The 17,273-nt window shown below is 39.0% G+C and overlaps 1 protein-coding gene across 1 annotated transcript in view; it reads left to right on the plus strand.

Moving 5' to 3' along the window:
- Positions 1 to 15,213, plus strand: part of LOC109041300 (uncharacterized) — a 134,752-nt gene extending 119,539 nt beyond the window's left edge. Inside the window, exon 3 of the mRNA XM_019057604.2 lies at positions 10,338 to 15,213. Coding sequence (XP_018913149.2) covers positions 10,340 to 11,809 — 1,470 coding nt within the window. The 5' untranslated portion in view covers positions 10,338 to 10,339 and the 3' untranslated portion in view covers positions 11,810 to 15,213. The remainder of the gene's footprint in view (positions 1 to 10,337) is intronic.
- The last annotated feature ends 2,060 nt before the right edge of the window (positions 15,214 to 17,273 follow it).

Here is a 17,273-nt window from a genome sequence, read left to right on the forward strand (position 1 = left end):
CGAATGTTCATACGACATTCTTCCTTAGCATGGCAGTTCTGTGATATCACTTCTCTTCACTATGAAGCTGCTGAACACGAGAGGTGCAGACAAGGGACCGTTCAAAATATATGTAACACGGAAAATCGGATTTTTTCAATCCCCCTCTCCCCTCGTGATGCACTCGTAATACAACCATCCACTACCCTCGAGAAAATTACGGAACGCTTTGTTTGACCCACGCCCCTCAAATTAGCGTATTGTGATGGAATTTGGATGAGAAATTGTCCCCTCACGTCGATTTTTCATCTTAGATTTTTTGTAAAATCAGCGTGTCCATGCTACGTAACGTACGCGTTGTATGTTACGTAACGCAGCCCTGAACGCCCCCTTCACCTGTAACGCACCCATAACGCAGGCGCAGGACCCTCTCCCCCTTGAGCAGATGTTTTTTTCTGAGGTGGAACCGTACATCTGATACCACTGATTTTCATCCATTATTTTGATATTTTATGCTCGAGTAGTAATGTTACCGATGAAATCGAAAACTCAGATGATTAATTTTACCATTTCTAGCCACAAGAGACCAGACATAACGTCTTTTGATGAAGATGAAACCAGGGTTCTGACAGTAAAATTCAGCTCCAAATAGTTCTAAAAGTCTCTATTAAAAAAAGTATCAATCAAAACTTTCAAAAAGTACCTTATTATAAGTTCGTTTTGATCCTCCCGAAAACTTCCTGGCACTATGACAGCTCTGGAATGAATATTTGCGAGATACTCTCACTTGTCATCTGCACGCATTATTAAGCCACACTGAAAAAAATAATAGAGCCGTAGAGACAAGATAAACTTGTTAAACCTGCCTTGTCTCAGGAACAAGACTTTTAGTCTGCCAAACAACTCAGTTTGTTTGGGAAACAACACCCGTTTGTTAATGCAACAAGACCAGTCTTGTTTTATATGCTAGGTTTCTGAGCCACCGGACTCGATAGTCTTGTCACTGTGACAAGATTCTCTACTCACCGCGAGTAACGGTCAAATTCAAAGAGAGCGTATTATTTTATATATTTTGAAAGAGTATTTTAAGAACCACGCATAATAATTGTTCCCCGAAAATTTTTCTGGATGTTTAATGACAAGGTAAATACAATAAGTTTATAGGTAATTCTTTTTTAAAAATAAATCGCTCATGCGTAAGGTTTTAAAATCAAATGTATCTAATTATATAATTATTTTTTTAAAGTTTGATTTATTTATATATTATTAATTATTATCATGATATAAAATAAAAATAAAAATTAGAATCATTAACAGGGAACAAAGGAAACATCGTTGCTTGAAGAAACACATTTTTTCGGCCTAAATTGTCCATTTTTATCTGATGTAGAGTGTAAATTCCTTTTCGTAAACGGTAAATAGTAAAAAAGAAAAAAACCAAACAATCTGATGCTCTACGCATTCCACAGACTTGAGATAGCAACAAAATGAAAAAGTAATTCTGTGGACTGTACTTATACTTATAATTCGGCTCCACTGAACAATTAGCCCGGATAGCTCGGTCAGTATGACACTCGGTCCGTAACCAGATGGTCACGCGTTCAAATCCCGATCAGGTCGGTAAAATTTGAAAGATCGGTCGGGACAAATCTGGTGTAAGAGAAGTGAAGGGAGTAGAGATCAATTAATTTTTCATATAAAAATTGCAATTCATATAAATTTGTGACATTTTTTTTGCAATTTTAATTTCTTCCGAATACTGTGACAAGACAAGTCTTATTCCCAGAACTAGACAATTTTGTTACCGTGACTAGACTTTTGACTTATGCAACAAGGAAGTCTTGTTCCCTGAACAAGACTGTATGGGTCCCACGAACAAGAATGCCTTGTGGATCAAATATAACAAGACGGTCTTGTCTGGGGGACTAGAATCCTTGTTTCTCGGACAAGGCACTTTTTTCAGTGCAACCAATAAAATTAGCCAACTTTTTTAATCAGCGACTTCATCTCTCCCTGGACTTTGTTGATCGGCTCCCTATCGCAATAACTTGTATGTTTTCTTTATCGTTTTCCTTCATCATCCAGCCATTAAAACCGTAGCAACTGAATACCGGTCGGTAGGCATTGAAGACAGAAAATATCTCCTATTGGTATCGCATTTTCTTGCAGGCGATAAAATAGTCATGCTACACAGAAAGTAGTGTATCGCAAGATGTAGTCACAGATTCTGTCCCTGATAACATCCTACCCTCCATGAACCGAAGAATGCGACGATATCGCCTCTTCAATTTTGAAACGTAATTTAATCTTATCGGAATCTACAGGAACGTCAGTCAGAGCAGTCAGTCACACATATTGGTTTATTCTACTATCAACCGATAGCTTTCTACCTTAGTAGCTGCTGAATTTTCTCGTATTTGTTCCTGCAAAAATATAATATTCAAATAATTTCAGGCTTTACTTGTCCATCGTCTCATTCACTACATCATCACATCCCCTAATTCTAATATTTTTATGATTCGTGATCGTTTTAACATCGTCTATTTTCACATAAATTCATCAAATTATAATATTGTCACCAAGCAAACTCGAGAGGACCCATGCGAATATTCTTAAATGGCAACACAGTTGTGCCTGACTTGTTTTTTTCAACGTGCCAAGTTATAAACAGAAGCAACTTGAAGGTACGTGTATCCGTACAATATACCAATCCTCGAGCAGTATGTCACAGATTTTACAACCCCCTTTCTTCGACTAATTAATTCTTTGACCCGCACTGTTGCAAGCACATTCGGTTTTTTCGATTATAATTCGACTTTCGGGATGGATTTTTCATAATTTTTCAGCGGTCTGACAATCACGCCTCTGCTTTACCAATCCGGGTTGAGAATACTGCGGCACGTTGCATCCAGCGTCGTTCGCACAATTTTCATCGTTGCGAAAAATTCCACAATTTCAATCGAGATAACCGACGAGTGTAGATTAGACGGGTACTTTATGGAATTACCGGCGTCCTACCCGCGACAACCATAATTTTCAGGCACAAATGAAGTAATGTGCTTAATGAAGATTATTTTTTAATTATCTGGCTGTTTACTCAAATATTTTATTGCAGGCGCGGTGATTTCATTTCCTGTTCGCGGTGACCCAGAAAGACGAACGTCAAAAAAGTCACAAAACACAAGCCGGTTTTATTGTTATGGCAGGCAACTGTTTGATTGATCTTTGGTCATTGAAGGCGTAATGCACAACTCCTGTCCTTTTCCCTGTAGTTTTGAAACTTTGCATCCTCAATTTCAAAAATGTTAAAGGTTCATTTGAGAATAAACGGTGATTACCTTACTTTACCTCGTTATTCTAATGTCCATACAAAGTTTGTTAAACACACTTGACTGCCACATGTAAACCCAAATCACCTTTTTCAATTGTGCTGATCATCAACCAAATTTCTCTCTCTGAATCGCGCCTTCTTCCAAATGTGAAGAAATTATAAAGCCCTCAATGATGCATAGAGAACACGTTAGAGTGGTGACATCACATTCCCGTTGTAAAGCAAGGTAGTGAAGCGTGAATCATCGGATAGCGATATTGTCTCACCGGAATCTGAGGTAAAAAAATCGATTATTCAGGTCTACCCTGATAATCGATCATTTTCTATAGGTTTAAATGGCAGATCAATCGATTCATAGCAAAGCGCGACACATTACTGATGGAACAGCAGAGGCGCACAAACCACCTGTTTTTGCTTAATGTGACATGCGACGAGCTGAACTGAAAAGTGGACCAGTTTTTACAGTGATGTCGAAGTCATAGCAAAATATTTATAATAAACACTTTCTTCACGGACATGTCTCTCTTTGATAACTCATTTCGAAGGGTTCAAGGGATCTTAACTTCAACAGGGGGGGGGGGGTATTCTCGGGCGGAGGTTGGAGGAGAGGAAGATTGAAAGAAGGAAAAAAATATCTAGTGTATTTGAGCCCAATAACAAGCGACGACGATGTTTATACGCACTTCTCTACTTTTCTACCCTCGCGTTAAAGTCTCCAAACAAATGCACACTCAAAAAAAGTGTTAGTTTTGAAACTTTATAATGGTGAATGTTGCTTCATTAATATCTTACGTATCACGGTGTTGACGCGGTGATCTTACGACAAGTATTTAATACTTCCTCACTCTTCTAAACACCTTCAAACAGCTCGTGACTAAAAACTTCTGAGGAATTCAGAGAAAAGGTGTAAAACAAGTCCTAAGTTGGTGATTAAAAACATATCATACATTTTAGACGTTGCTGCGTTCCCAAGTCTTCAAAATAGGCTAATGTGCACCACAAACACTATCACTCGTCCTCTTATGAGCATTTCATTGAGGAATTTGCCAAATTTGGCAACTCTCGGATGTTCATACGGCGTTTTTCAGCACGGCAGATGAGGTGAGAGTGAACGAGTGGGTGCGGGTGGGCAGACGCTGGCGCCTGCGCGCGGTCACAATCCGGAGCAATTTAGAGGAGTGAGTTTGCAATAAAAACAGGTGTCATATTTCCCACAATGATCTGTTGATTATGTCACCTCAGCGTCGGAGACAGAGATGATTCCCATCGTTTGACCCAGTTCGGGTCGGCGCCCCGGGATTCAATTCGTATCGAGTTACCTATGCGCATCACATAGCTGCAGCCATCATCTCGCGTTGAGCTGGACCGCTGCATCGCTGCGCTGCACCCATCGCCGTTGCAATATTCCCGCTGAAACCGCCGCTGTCTCGTTGATAAATCAACCCGCCTGGGCACGCCTGACAACCATTAGTTCCATGCCCATTACTCATCCCATTTAATACTGTCAATCTCCGATGATGCCTTTTTGAGTAGCTCAAATTCTTACGTTTACCCTCCTGTCTGCAGTTAGTAATTGTTACCTTTGGCGTTTTAACAGGGACGCTTTTTCCAGGAGGGATCGAGTCGTCCGTAATGATGGAGTGTGTCAGATCACAGAAGTTAAAAATGACACCTTATTCGACATTATGAATAATAAACAGTTAGTCAAGAAATTGGGGACTGTGAAATCTCTGTGTAGGAGGATGCATAAGGTACTGTGGTGGTTAAGAGGATCTGAAGTTCAAATTGAGGAATCCGAAAAGTGCAAACTGCTGCATTTGCGTGATGCAACAACAGGGGGTGATAGATAAAAAGAAGGACTAGAAACCTCACGAGCCAGTGTTATACAAGACGCTGGCCATTCGTTTGTCATTCCTGTCTAAAAAATGGTGGATTAAAAACGGGCTTCAATTTTTTCTCTATCAAAGTTTGGCAGCGACGCCAAGATGGCCAGGAAGTGGCAACAATTAACATGCTCCAGATGATGACAGAGCGTATAAGTTGGCCTCGTCATCTGCGAAACCTGTTCCCAAGTTCCTAATTAAGATCCAATAAAATTAACGTTGTTGTCGGCTTTTGCCAAATTTGAGCCCTGCTTGTACCCATTTTGACCTAGATTGGCCTTTTTCAATTCCTCAAATAACTTAACTGATTTCATCTGTTGCTATTCAATACAAAATGTATAGCATCCTAGCTAACTTGCCTGTATTATTTTAGTCGGCATGAAAGTCCGAGCAATAGTGAAGATGATACATTTATTTTGGATAATATGCCCGGATATTTTATAAAAAATCTGTTGAACGAAATATTTTTGGATGAGAGATCTGAAAGTTGGGAACGCTTGAAATCTCAAAAATTCCATTTTCGATGGAAGGTACTTGCATGAATGTACATCATGCCAGTGTTGTCGAGTTATTTTGAATTAACAGAGTATTTTTGGGTAAAAGAGACAATTCATATCAACCCTGGTGCAGTTACGACGCTTACATTTTTTTAAAACTTTGTGCAGATTCATATCAAATTACATTCAAAAGAAGATTTTATACATTGCACTGTAGATAAATGAAAACGCTATTAAGCGTTATACATACTTTCATTCTTCTTTTCAAAAGTGAATTTGTCAAGAAGAATCTGGTGTTTATGTGAAAAGGGAAATTAAAGTTGGTGCCTTCGGCTCCTTCGTATTTCTTTCAAAAACTCCCACCAGTTTTTTACGAGAGGGATTGAAGGGTATGACGATTTTTTTTTTTTTTACTCAATTGGACAACTGGAACATCAGTATGATGAAATAGTTTTTATTTTGCTCGGAGGGTGGTTTGCGGCTCATTACTGGACGCTTTAAATTTAATTTAAATAGATCCTCGCTTTAAATGGTCGAGGAGTCATGAAACTCGACTCAATTTCCATCCAGGCTGTAGCCAATTTTGACACAGTTTCCGAGTCACACATTAAAAAGCCGTAAATTTTGGCTCCCCGTGAGGTCAGCAATTGGAAGGAATGTCTTACGATGCAAAGCGCTCTAGCGCCACCATTTGAAGAGTCCTTCGGCTTGAACTGCTTTTTTATTAACCACCTAACTTTATACTGCCGTCAACACTATTCCAAGATCATTGTCTAGAAGGAGGATAATTGAGGCAACCGGAGAGAAAAAGATCTTATTGCGATACTGCTTATTTCCAAGGCATTTGTATTTTTCCCCGCGATCAATGCAGAAGTTGATCCTTTTGAAACTATCGTTAGAATTTGTATTTTAGTTTTATGGGAATATACGATACGGAAAAAGTTCGATGAAAAATTAGGTGAGACCAGTAATCCACCGATCAATTGAATCGTTTTCAACGGAAAGTGTCCGATTCGGAAAAAAGATATTCCATGTTACTGCAAAAGAGTGGTCTTAGGGTCACACGCATCTTCGATTTTTCTTCAAATATTTTTCCATCTCATTACTTTCCATTTTTGATCGAAAAATGAGCACGGATTTTGTTCGTTTCAAAGAGTGCCTAACTACCAGGTGAGAACACTGGGAAAAGGGTATCACCATCCCAACTATACTTCTGACTGATTTTGGCGCCAGATGTGTATGAGTAGTCGCATTAATCAGAGGTATGGTTAACTCAACCACACTTTCTGCAGACTCAAACTACCTCTGACTGGTACAACTACTCCTGTATCTGGCGCCAAAATCAGCTAGGAGTACAGCTGGGATTGTGATAATTTTTTCCGTGAAAAGTCCTTATTGAAAGACCAAAAAGTTCGTATTTTTGGATGCTGCCTTTTTTCAGCTGAATAACGATTGCCAAAAAATCCACTATATCCGGCTCAAACTCGCTTTTCCTAGGTACTTAAAGTTTTTTCTTTGATAGAATTTTTTTTTATTATCATTATTTTTTTTAAAAAAAAAAAAAAAAAAAAAAAAAAAAAAAAAAAAAAAAAAAAACAATTCAATTAAAGAGACCTGTCATACCCCGTACATGCGTTGCATCCGCATTTTATATTTGATTCCATTACAAAATTATCGGAGAGATACCGTATAAAACATGAGCGAAGCAATAGAGGCGGTGGGGAGAGGCGTTGTATTAGATTTCCAGCGAATGCAGATGTGTTAGCAAGGAGCCCGGCGCGGCGGAAGCCTCCTTATAAAACGGCACCAGCCCCGTCAAACGTAGACTCTGATTAAAGCCCATGGCGACAAGATCTTCATAAGAAGCACATATAGTTACAGCAGCAAAGAACTCATTTTAAATTCAAACAACGTACCACTGATTATCGGGCGCAGACCGTCGTGTGTCAAAAATGTTAGGAGGAGCTATTTTTCACGACGTGTATATTATTAAACGAGCCGTGCAAAGTGATTATCAAGTTAAAAACTTTCATAAAATCCGGGAGAAATAATTTATCTCTCCGAGAGACTCGCTCTGGTGGAACGCCGACGTTCGAGAACTCTAGAAGCTGCTGGCACCGAGTTTTGCATATTAAAACGGCTTAAATAGCTTTTTATGCACTTTAAAGCTTGGATGAAAAGTAAAACAGTCCTTCTTTCAAGCTCTTGTCTTTGTTGATGTCATAATCTTATATTGTTTTTTACTTAGAATTCATCGGTCCATTTTCCTCTTTTCTTCTCCTTCTTTTTTCAGTAAAAAGAGAACCTCGAGTTGCTTTAAAGTTATTGGCGAACAGTTAATTTTTGAGGCAAAGTTAACATCAAAAATTAGGTCCCGACTAAATACACTCAATGGGTTCATGAGATTCGAAGCCGTCAGATAAAATATGACGATGGATACCTACATACTTTTAGCGTGAATAAAATTTGAAGAATTCTGAAAAGGGAAAAAAACCTTGGATTTCTCGTGCAAAATTTAAGAGGAATGCCGCGTTTAACATTTTTCCAGTGGGGCTTCTTGGACATCATCCTTTGCCCTTGATAGAGCGGCTTAGCTCTAGACGTCCACTCCCATAAAAGGAATCTCAGTTTAATTTTAGTTCCCCTCTTTGCACCGCTATACATTTAAAAATAAAGCATAAAAGCAATGTTGGCTCAAAGATCTTCAAAGAGAAATCCAATTGCAGAACTTCCTTACTCGCATTGAAATGAAGAGTTTACTCGTTATTTTATCACGAAACTTGTCATTTCTTCCTAGTTTCTATTAAGTAAATAAAGTAAAGTTCAAACTATTCATGTACTCTTTTCCTTTTTATCAAGCCAGATGAAGGTATGGACAGTCAAAAGTTTTGAAGGTAGTGAGAAATCAGGTGAAACATCAGCGGAGTTTTTATGGCCTCTTAGTGTAGATCTAGTCACATTGGTGCTTTTTCCAGATTGCTTCTATGTACTTTTCGAGTAATAAGTATTCTTTGCATTATCAAAATGTATTTTTTACAAGTCGAAACTAGAACTTTGTTCATTGGCGAATCCATTTAATTGGCAACATTGTTTATCTCCATTTAAACCTATGAAAATGGATCGACTCTTGGAAGGGCCAGGTGCTCCGAAAAGAATCGATTACTTAGCATAGGTTTAAATGGAGGGAATCCGGTGTTGCTAAGTTGCTGGATCCGCCTCTGACTTTATTACCGGTGCCACCTCAATAGACTGAAGAAAGAATAAGGATAAAAATTGAATGATCTCTTTGGATCTAGAACTGATGGTCAGTTTGAAGAAGATCATTTTGACGATGAGTAAAAATCTGGACGATTTGGTTGATAGAAATTCCAAGCAAGGTTTTGGAGCAAGGTTAGCTTCCTCGTCGACAGCTCCACGAAAACGAGTGCACGCAACCGCGATTGCAAAGTTGACCTAAAAAATCCCGTATTCCGTTCCGAATGCGCGAGCGCATCTTCAATTTAATCAGCAATTTGGCTGAGACAGACACTCCGTCCACAACTGCAGTGAACTTTAAAGTCTGATTGAATAAGCTCTTTTTATGCGCTCATGCAATCTGTGCGCTCATCTCCGTAGTTCTTGCACGTGACGCGAGAGGACTGGGGATGCTTCAAATTTCTGGACTTAAATCTTTCCTTTCCTTTCATTTCCTTTACTTGTTTTTCGGTACTAGCTATCCCACATGCTTTCTTCACAGCGTTTGCAACGACTGTAAGTAAAGGTGAAACTAAAGGAAAGCAGTGGGGGTCTGGCTCCCTCCATAAAATTTACGTAATTTTGCATAATCTATAATAATCAATTTTAATATTTAAAATAATTAATAATAAATACGCATGTTTTATCTTAGAACTTTTTGTTTTATCCACTTTTTTTAAACAGTTCAAAATTGTTCCTTGGGACACTTTTCCGAATGTTTTCGGAGAGGCTTTCAGACCCCCTTTTGGTAAAAAAACAAATACCATCGTTACATCCAATGAAGAATTCATTGATTCCTTTCGTGATTTTTCTCTGATACTAGAAATAGTAGAAAATTTGATTTAAAGCTGAGAAAAACTGCCATCTTGTAACGTCATCAGGCGGCATTTCCCATTTAAATACATATGTATCAGTAGCAGATCAGTTCATTTGTTCATATATCTTCTGTTAATTGTCCATTTTAGAAAATAAGAATATTCTCATGATCAGTTCACTCCGTAGTTCCTTCTTGAACATGAAATTTACAAAATTTCAGACACTTGCAATCTCTCCATTTGTTCAGAATGATTTGTTATGACTAATAGAAAATTTTCCATGAGACTGAACCTAACGAAAGTGGCGTCAAAGAGGCTAAAAATGATGTTTCCCTCGGCAAAGTAGGGAACGACAACGCGTCTTAGAAATTAGCGCCTGGATACAACTAAACGTACTTCGTGGATGTCCGTGTTGCATAAGAAAACATTGAAGGCGCTTTGTCATTTCTGAAAACACAGGGATGCGGGGCTAACTTGACTGTTAAAAGCTAAACATTCTATCGATTACCTTCTGAATGGCTGTAATTTGAAAAGCCTCACATGTCTCTTGTAGCTTAACAACTTACTAATAGCCGATGTTTTGTTTTGTTTGTTGCAGTAATGAGCGTGGTGGAGTCCTCCCTGGCGTGGTACTGTTACTACCCGCGAGCTGGCGCGCTTTCTATCGGCGCAGCAGGTGACAACATGAGAGAGAAGGATTCCAGTCCGCGTAAAATGGTGCTGCCTTCGACCGACCCCGCCTCAGCTTCCCCCAAGCAAGCAGCCGTCTACCCTCTCACCGTCCAAGTTCCTGCGCTCGGCGACCACGAGCCGGCAGACGAGATGCCGTTCGACCTCTCAAGGGCGGGAAGTCGCCCCCACATGTCGCCCGCCGCCCGGCCACCACCCTCCCTCAGCGAGTGCGACGAGGACCAGCCTCTCGACCTCCGCGTCGACTACAAGAAGGTGACGCTGCGGCGGAACCTCGAGGACGAGAACCAGAATCTCATCATCCACTCGCCCTCGCCTTCACCTAAAGAGAACGCCACGCCTGCCTCCGGGCACGCTTCTCCCACGTCCAGCGAGAAAGAAATCGAGGTGGCCGATAAGCCAAAGGAGGAGCTCAATGATAAAGGGAAGTCGCAAGGGAAAGCCATGGCACCTTACCCGTTGCTGTTCCCCCACCACCAGCCACCCGTGCATCCGATTGTACTGGAGGTCATGTACCGCGCCGGCGAGAAGGTCCCACGCATGCCCCTTCCGTACTCCCCCTCGAGTCCCCCCGAATATCCACCTTACAACCCGTTCCAAGGTTTGCTCAACGGTCACCGAGTTCCAGGCCCACCTGCCTTCGAGAGCGTCCACCCGCCGATCCCCAACTCCCCGAAGCACCCGCAAGACCAACCCCTGAGCACGGTCGGGAAGCCCAAAGATAGGTACGCTTGCAAATTCTGCGGTAAACAGTTCCCTAGATCCGCCAACTTGACGCGGCACCTCCGCACGCACACCGGGGAGCAGCCCTACAAGTGCAAGTACTGCGAGCGCTCCTTTAGCATCTCATCAAACCTCCAGCGGCACGTTAGGAATATCCACAACAAGGAGAAGCCCTTCAAGTGCCCGCTCTGCGATCGGTGCTTCGGGCAGCAGACGAACCTAGATAGGCATTTAAAGAAGCACGAGTCGGACGGGCCGACGATCCTGGACGACCGGCACGGGAAGAGGGGCTCGCCCGTCTCGCAGAGGTGTCGACCCCCCGGCATGATCGGCGAGGACTCTTATTTCGAGGAGATCAGGTCCTTCATGGGCAAGGTGAGCGCCGACTCGAATCGAATCATGCCCCGCTCCAACTTCTCGCCCAGCTACAATTTGGTCTACATGCAGCGACAGATGGAGTCCCTCGTAGGAATTACCAAGTTGGATAGTCTGAGTAGTAACGAGAAAGAGAGCACCTCGTCCCGATCCTCATCCTCGTCGCTCCTCCAGGTGGCGTCGCCGCAGTCCCGGGAGAGCCCCGAAAGCCCCAAAAGCGACGACCACGAGAAGTCACACAACAACAATAACAACACAAGCAGCAATAATAAAAATACTTGATACCGGCTCCTCTCCTCTGTCGACCCATCTTCCTCTTGCCGAGTGAGGGTCGCCACAGAGTGCCGTAGCCGGAGACTCAAACGCACGGATAACAACGTCACCGCGGCGTTGCACCACACTTCATTCGGCTCCTCTGAACCAGTGCTTAAGTACCGCTCCGCAGGTGCTCTTTAACCTATCCTCTCTTCGATACACCTCGAAATATGTGACCAGATCCCTGAGAAGGGGCCTTATTTTCCAAAATTCCAAATTTAGGTTTTTGGTACCAAAGCGTGGAGTAAGAAAACTGAAAATTTTGCACCAAATTTGACCCCATAAAGGTTAAAGATTGAAGAAAGTATGAATTTGAAGTTACAGAATAAAAATGTCTAAGATATAGAAAAACATGGTCTAAGCTTTTGAAAAAAGTTGAGGTAAATTTTCTTCCGGAAGATAAAGTCCCTTTTCAAAATCCGGCCACAGATGCTGAATTTCCATCTTTTCAAGCCTATCAATGAGACAATAAGTCAATATTGTCAACTGTACCTGGATTGAGCCTTGCTTGGCGAGTTAATGAGACCTGAGTTGTGTCGCTCCGGCCCCGGTGCTAGTCAAAAATATATCCTTCTCTAAGAATCCAACATGGCGCTCTTTAGAGGTGGCTTGTTGAACAAGGCAAAAGAGAGAGTGAGTCCCGTTGAGAAAACCACAAAAACAGAGAGGAACAATTTTAAATCTATTTTCAAGACATTCTACACAAAAAAGAGTTGAGCTCATAAAGTAAAAAAAAAAAATTTTTTGGCCTGAAAAAAAGAGGTGAGAAGGGGAGCTGTTGGCCGCGGGCACTTAGTTTGGGTGAGTCAACTATATTTGGGCACTATGATCAGAAGATGAAGGATACGGTACACGTAGATTTATTTGTCGTCCGGTAAACATCACTGGCTTATGTAAAAGTAATCACCTCCTCGATTCTGTTTTTTCTCGATCAAACTGCCTATGACGCAAGGAATTTCCCAAACCGCTGCTGGTTTTCTCAACGAATGTGTCTCGTTAGAAAATTCTAATATAGTTGATTTTTAGCGTATAAAATGCGAGCCTGGTAATACCATTCAGTTGATTATTTTAAGTTACCATTATATACTTACTCAATTTGTTTATTCCTTCCTACTCTATCCTTTTGTAAATGATTCTCAATTTTTGAATTTAGAAAGAAATTGGATCTTTAATTTTATTGAAATTTAATGGCCTTTATTGAGTGCCTTTTACCAATTAGAATTAAGAACAAACTTTTATAAACAGACGGGGCTTTTTTTACATTTTGTTTAGAGTAATTTTTCATTCAAAATAATATCTCAAATCAGAAGTGTTGAACATATTACTATCGGTGTATGCAATCCCAGTTATGAATTCATATCTACTCACTCGGTAAAATGTATTTGATTAATATATTTTATGGAATTATATAGAATTCTACAGAAAAGGGTTAATTTTCCAAGGATGCAATTAAACCATTCTAAATTCATGTCTCCAGATAGTTTAACCAGTAAACTACTGATATAAATATTCCAACACTTCTGAATTTATTAAAAGGTTAGCCCCAATTGTCTGACGTAAATGTTATTGTGATAGTTACTTTTATAAAATAAATATTTCTTTTTTGTTGAAGATGTGCTTATTTAACGCTGTGTACAAAAAAGAGTATAAAAATTCAGAAACAGAACAAACCCATTGAAATCATAACCCCATGCAAAAAAATATCGGCAGTAATTTAGTTGCAAAATAATTCAATTTTAAAACATTAAATTATTTTTGATCACTGTTTTATCATAAAGTTCACTCTCAAAAACACGAATCCCATGAATACACAAAAAAGTGTTTATGTGACTTTGAAAATCTACTAAAAATTAGATTCTAATTCAAAGTCGATGATACTGACACACAGTTTCAGTAGAGTGGGGCATCTGATTATATTGGAAATAAATGGATTTTTATCAAAAAATAACTTCACTGCAGCGCTCTGTGATTCTTTGTATCACTCTGTCATGATTTTCTTCGCAACCAACGCTTTGAAAATTTGAACAACGACTTTATATCAAAATGTGGACTAATACAACCGCCAAAAAGTTGAGTGCTGAAGTATCTCATTTCCTGGAATGAAAAAAAACAATTGGTTGAAAACAAGTGTTTAGGAACTATGATAAGAGAGGAGAAGATTTCATTATTTCAATAATTTCAACTTTTCTCAATACTTTATTTCTTTGCCTTTTTTTCTTTTTATAATTTTGGATGTACTTAAATTAAGTTGGTATACCAAGAACGCTCAACTCGGCTTAATCGATTTCCCGGTGGAAAGATTATTTTCAGGTCACCGATTTTTTTTTTTATTTTTTGCATATTCCGCAAAAATGTACAGCACATTGCTCACATTCCGATAGTTTATATTAATGATTATCATCTTATGAAGAAAAAAGTTCCTCTTTCCATTATTTTAGAATCAAAGAATTGATAATATAGTTGAAAATCAACCTCCTTTTAAGTTAAGATTAATAATTAATGCATCCATTATGAATCAAAACTGGCTCATGTATCAGAAAAAAGCCGTATGTTATGTGTATGCTATGTTGTCAGTATCGCCCACGGAAATAATCATTCTTGTAGATACCATTGAACGTATGCGTAAAGAATATTCTTCCTCATTTTATATTGTTCCAATATGTTCGAAGAGGCACCTCTTGAAGAAAATTTATTCTTGGTCTTTAAACCACTCAACAGACTCAAATTATAAATTGTGGCATAATTAAAATGCATGGCTGGCCTGTACATCTGCATCCAAGCTCTAGGTCACCGATTTGTTTTATCTACTGGCAGTCCAATGAAACTCATACCTGTCCATCTCGTCAAGGTATCTGAGATTGATTGATTGATTTGTATGACAAAGTTTCAGAGTATTAATTATCAACTATTTTGCATGCAGGTATAGACCTGACATTTCTCCCATCCTCCCTTGTACGCTGTCATGCCACCTTTTTTTCTTTAGACGCAAATACTTTTTTAAAAAAAATCAAAAGTACCGTAATTGTTCCGTTGACTGTATGTAGAGTAATTTTATTTAGTTTGGAACTGGCGATACTGATGATAAACTGACCTAATATTTACAGTTGCGAAGACTGTGATCGGAGTTTTTAACTCTCAGCCCACATTGAAGTTCCATCTCAGTACCGTGTTTGAACAAAAAAAAAATTAAACTCTTTATGCTATTTTGTGTTTTGCAGCATGATGCTAGACGAAAGTCAAAAATTGTTTTCGTTTCCGTATATTTTATAGACCTGTTTTACACTATAAAACTAGAGAATAAATTAAAGTTGAAATTGTTGTTTATAAATCATGAAAAATAAATATTGAATCATTAGAAAGTAAAAGAAAAACCATTGTATTAATTTTCCTCATCATTTGTTAATTTCTGAAGAAACTTTCATACCCTTTGTATCGAATCATTTCCAATTAAACAATAAACTGTAATTCTCCACAAAATTAGAATGAAGGAGTTTTTAAACAAAACATCAGGAACTAGCTAAGCAAAAGTAGGTCAACCTCCTAGAATACTCTAAGTAACTCTGATGTTTTATTTGTATTAAAAAAATACGAATATTGGGAGAGGAGAGTAAAAAGAAAATAATAAAAAATTTCATGCGTTCCTGACAGATATATTTATACACGCCAACTGTAACGCACTTTTTGAAATCTACTCAGTACACTTATGAGTTATGCTTGTTACATCAATCCTCTTAATGAAACTATGATACAGTCTTTGAGTCATGAATAAGCACCGTTGCATTGAACAGAATTGAGTTCATTTTGGCAAAGACAAAACTGCAATCTGCCGTTTCTTGTGGTGTTGAGGAAAAGATCTGTTGACCAAGATAGGAAATGTTTGGGTGAATAAAATTCTAGGTATACGCCAAAAGTAATTTTCGATATCGATTGGATCCTTCATTCTTAATGGATAAGTTATAATCATCGGCGTTTAAAATCTGCCATACAAATTTCAATGGATTTTACACTTAGAAAACCAAAATTTCAAATCTGAAAAAAATTTCTGCTATTTATTAAGAATGTCACTCATTTCAGCGCTAAAATAAGTATGAATCAACCAAAAGGTATTAATGACAATATTTCATCACCAAAAAATGTACGTACAAATATGTCTGGTTGATGCATATGTGGGTGTGTGTAACAACACAGTCATGTTTTACGTCACAATCTGATAAATTCTGACACAGACTCATAAAATCTTTACTTTCAAAAAAAGTTTTAATGTGCGGGTGCGTTCATTTTGAATTGGACTGCATTTCGCAATTTGGAACTATAAATTCTGGCCCGGTTTAAAAAGAACGTATGTGCCATTAGTTTCCCTGTGCACATAAGTGTTTTTTCAGATGAGCCAGAATCTATAGTTCCAAATTGCAAAATGCAGTCCAGTTAATTGTCATTCATCATATGAAGATATGCGCACAGATGATGATGATAAATGGATCATAAAAACTCAGAAGTAACTAACGCAGATAATGTTTTAGAAAGTAAATTGTTTACGCAGGGCAAAAACTGTCAGATTTAAATACCTTCAGTGGAAAAAAAATGTGTGGATAATATTGATGTAGACAGAAAATGGGGGAAAAAATACACCCGTCCAAAAGGTTTTGTGTTTGGTGGGTTATATGCTAGGATTAATGAAATTAAAAAGAAAGGAGGACTGCAGGTAGATCGGAAATGAATGAAAGATATACCCGCACCCACTAATATAACCAGTGGCGTGGCCTGCTTTCCGATGTATTTATTGACTCGCCATTCAAACCTACGGAAAAGAATCGATGAACAGGATATTCGCAACAAACAAGTTAATAATCGATTCTTTATCACAAATTCAAATGGCAAAATTTTGACAATCGATCATTCATGCTTCGCCTCTGAACCAACTCGCTGTTTTCTAGACGGAAGGACGTGGTTAAAAAATGGTTCTATAAGTCTCTTGGCACCCACATCCGACAAGCACAGATTGTTTGTTTGTTTTAGGGACGTAATAACCCCCTCTTGATTGGTATAAAAATGAGCTCGCTCATATTGTACCTCTTCCTATCCCGAATTGGCGCTAGGGTATAAAGACGAGGTTTCTTCATTTGCAATAGAAGAAACACTATTATTTTTAACACTACATTCTCATTTTTTTTTTTCATTTTGATATTATTTTATCTTATTTGAGTGTACACTGGTGTTTGTCACACACAGTTTACACTGGTCAGAATTAGCACACCGGGGGCGGTAGGTCTGACACCGATAATTTACGAATATTCAAAGATAAAGCGCACAACTTGGTTTGGTGTAGGCACACTGACTACGTGAAGTAGGTGCTAATATGCGTTTCAGGCCTATACTAGGCCGAATGGAGTATGTTTGGCGCAATGCGTGAAGTATTCACACGGTCTTAAAG

Source organism: Bemisia tabaci, chromosome 1 (genome assembly GCF_918797505.1).
Source record: "Bemisia tabaci chromosome 1, PGI_BMITA_v3".
NCBI classification, from domain to species: Eukaryota; Metazoa; Arthropoda; class Insecta; order Hemiptera; family Aleyrodidae; genus Bemisia; species Bemisia tabaci.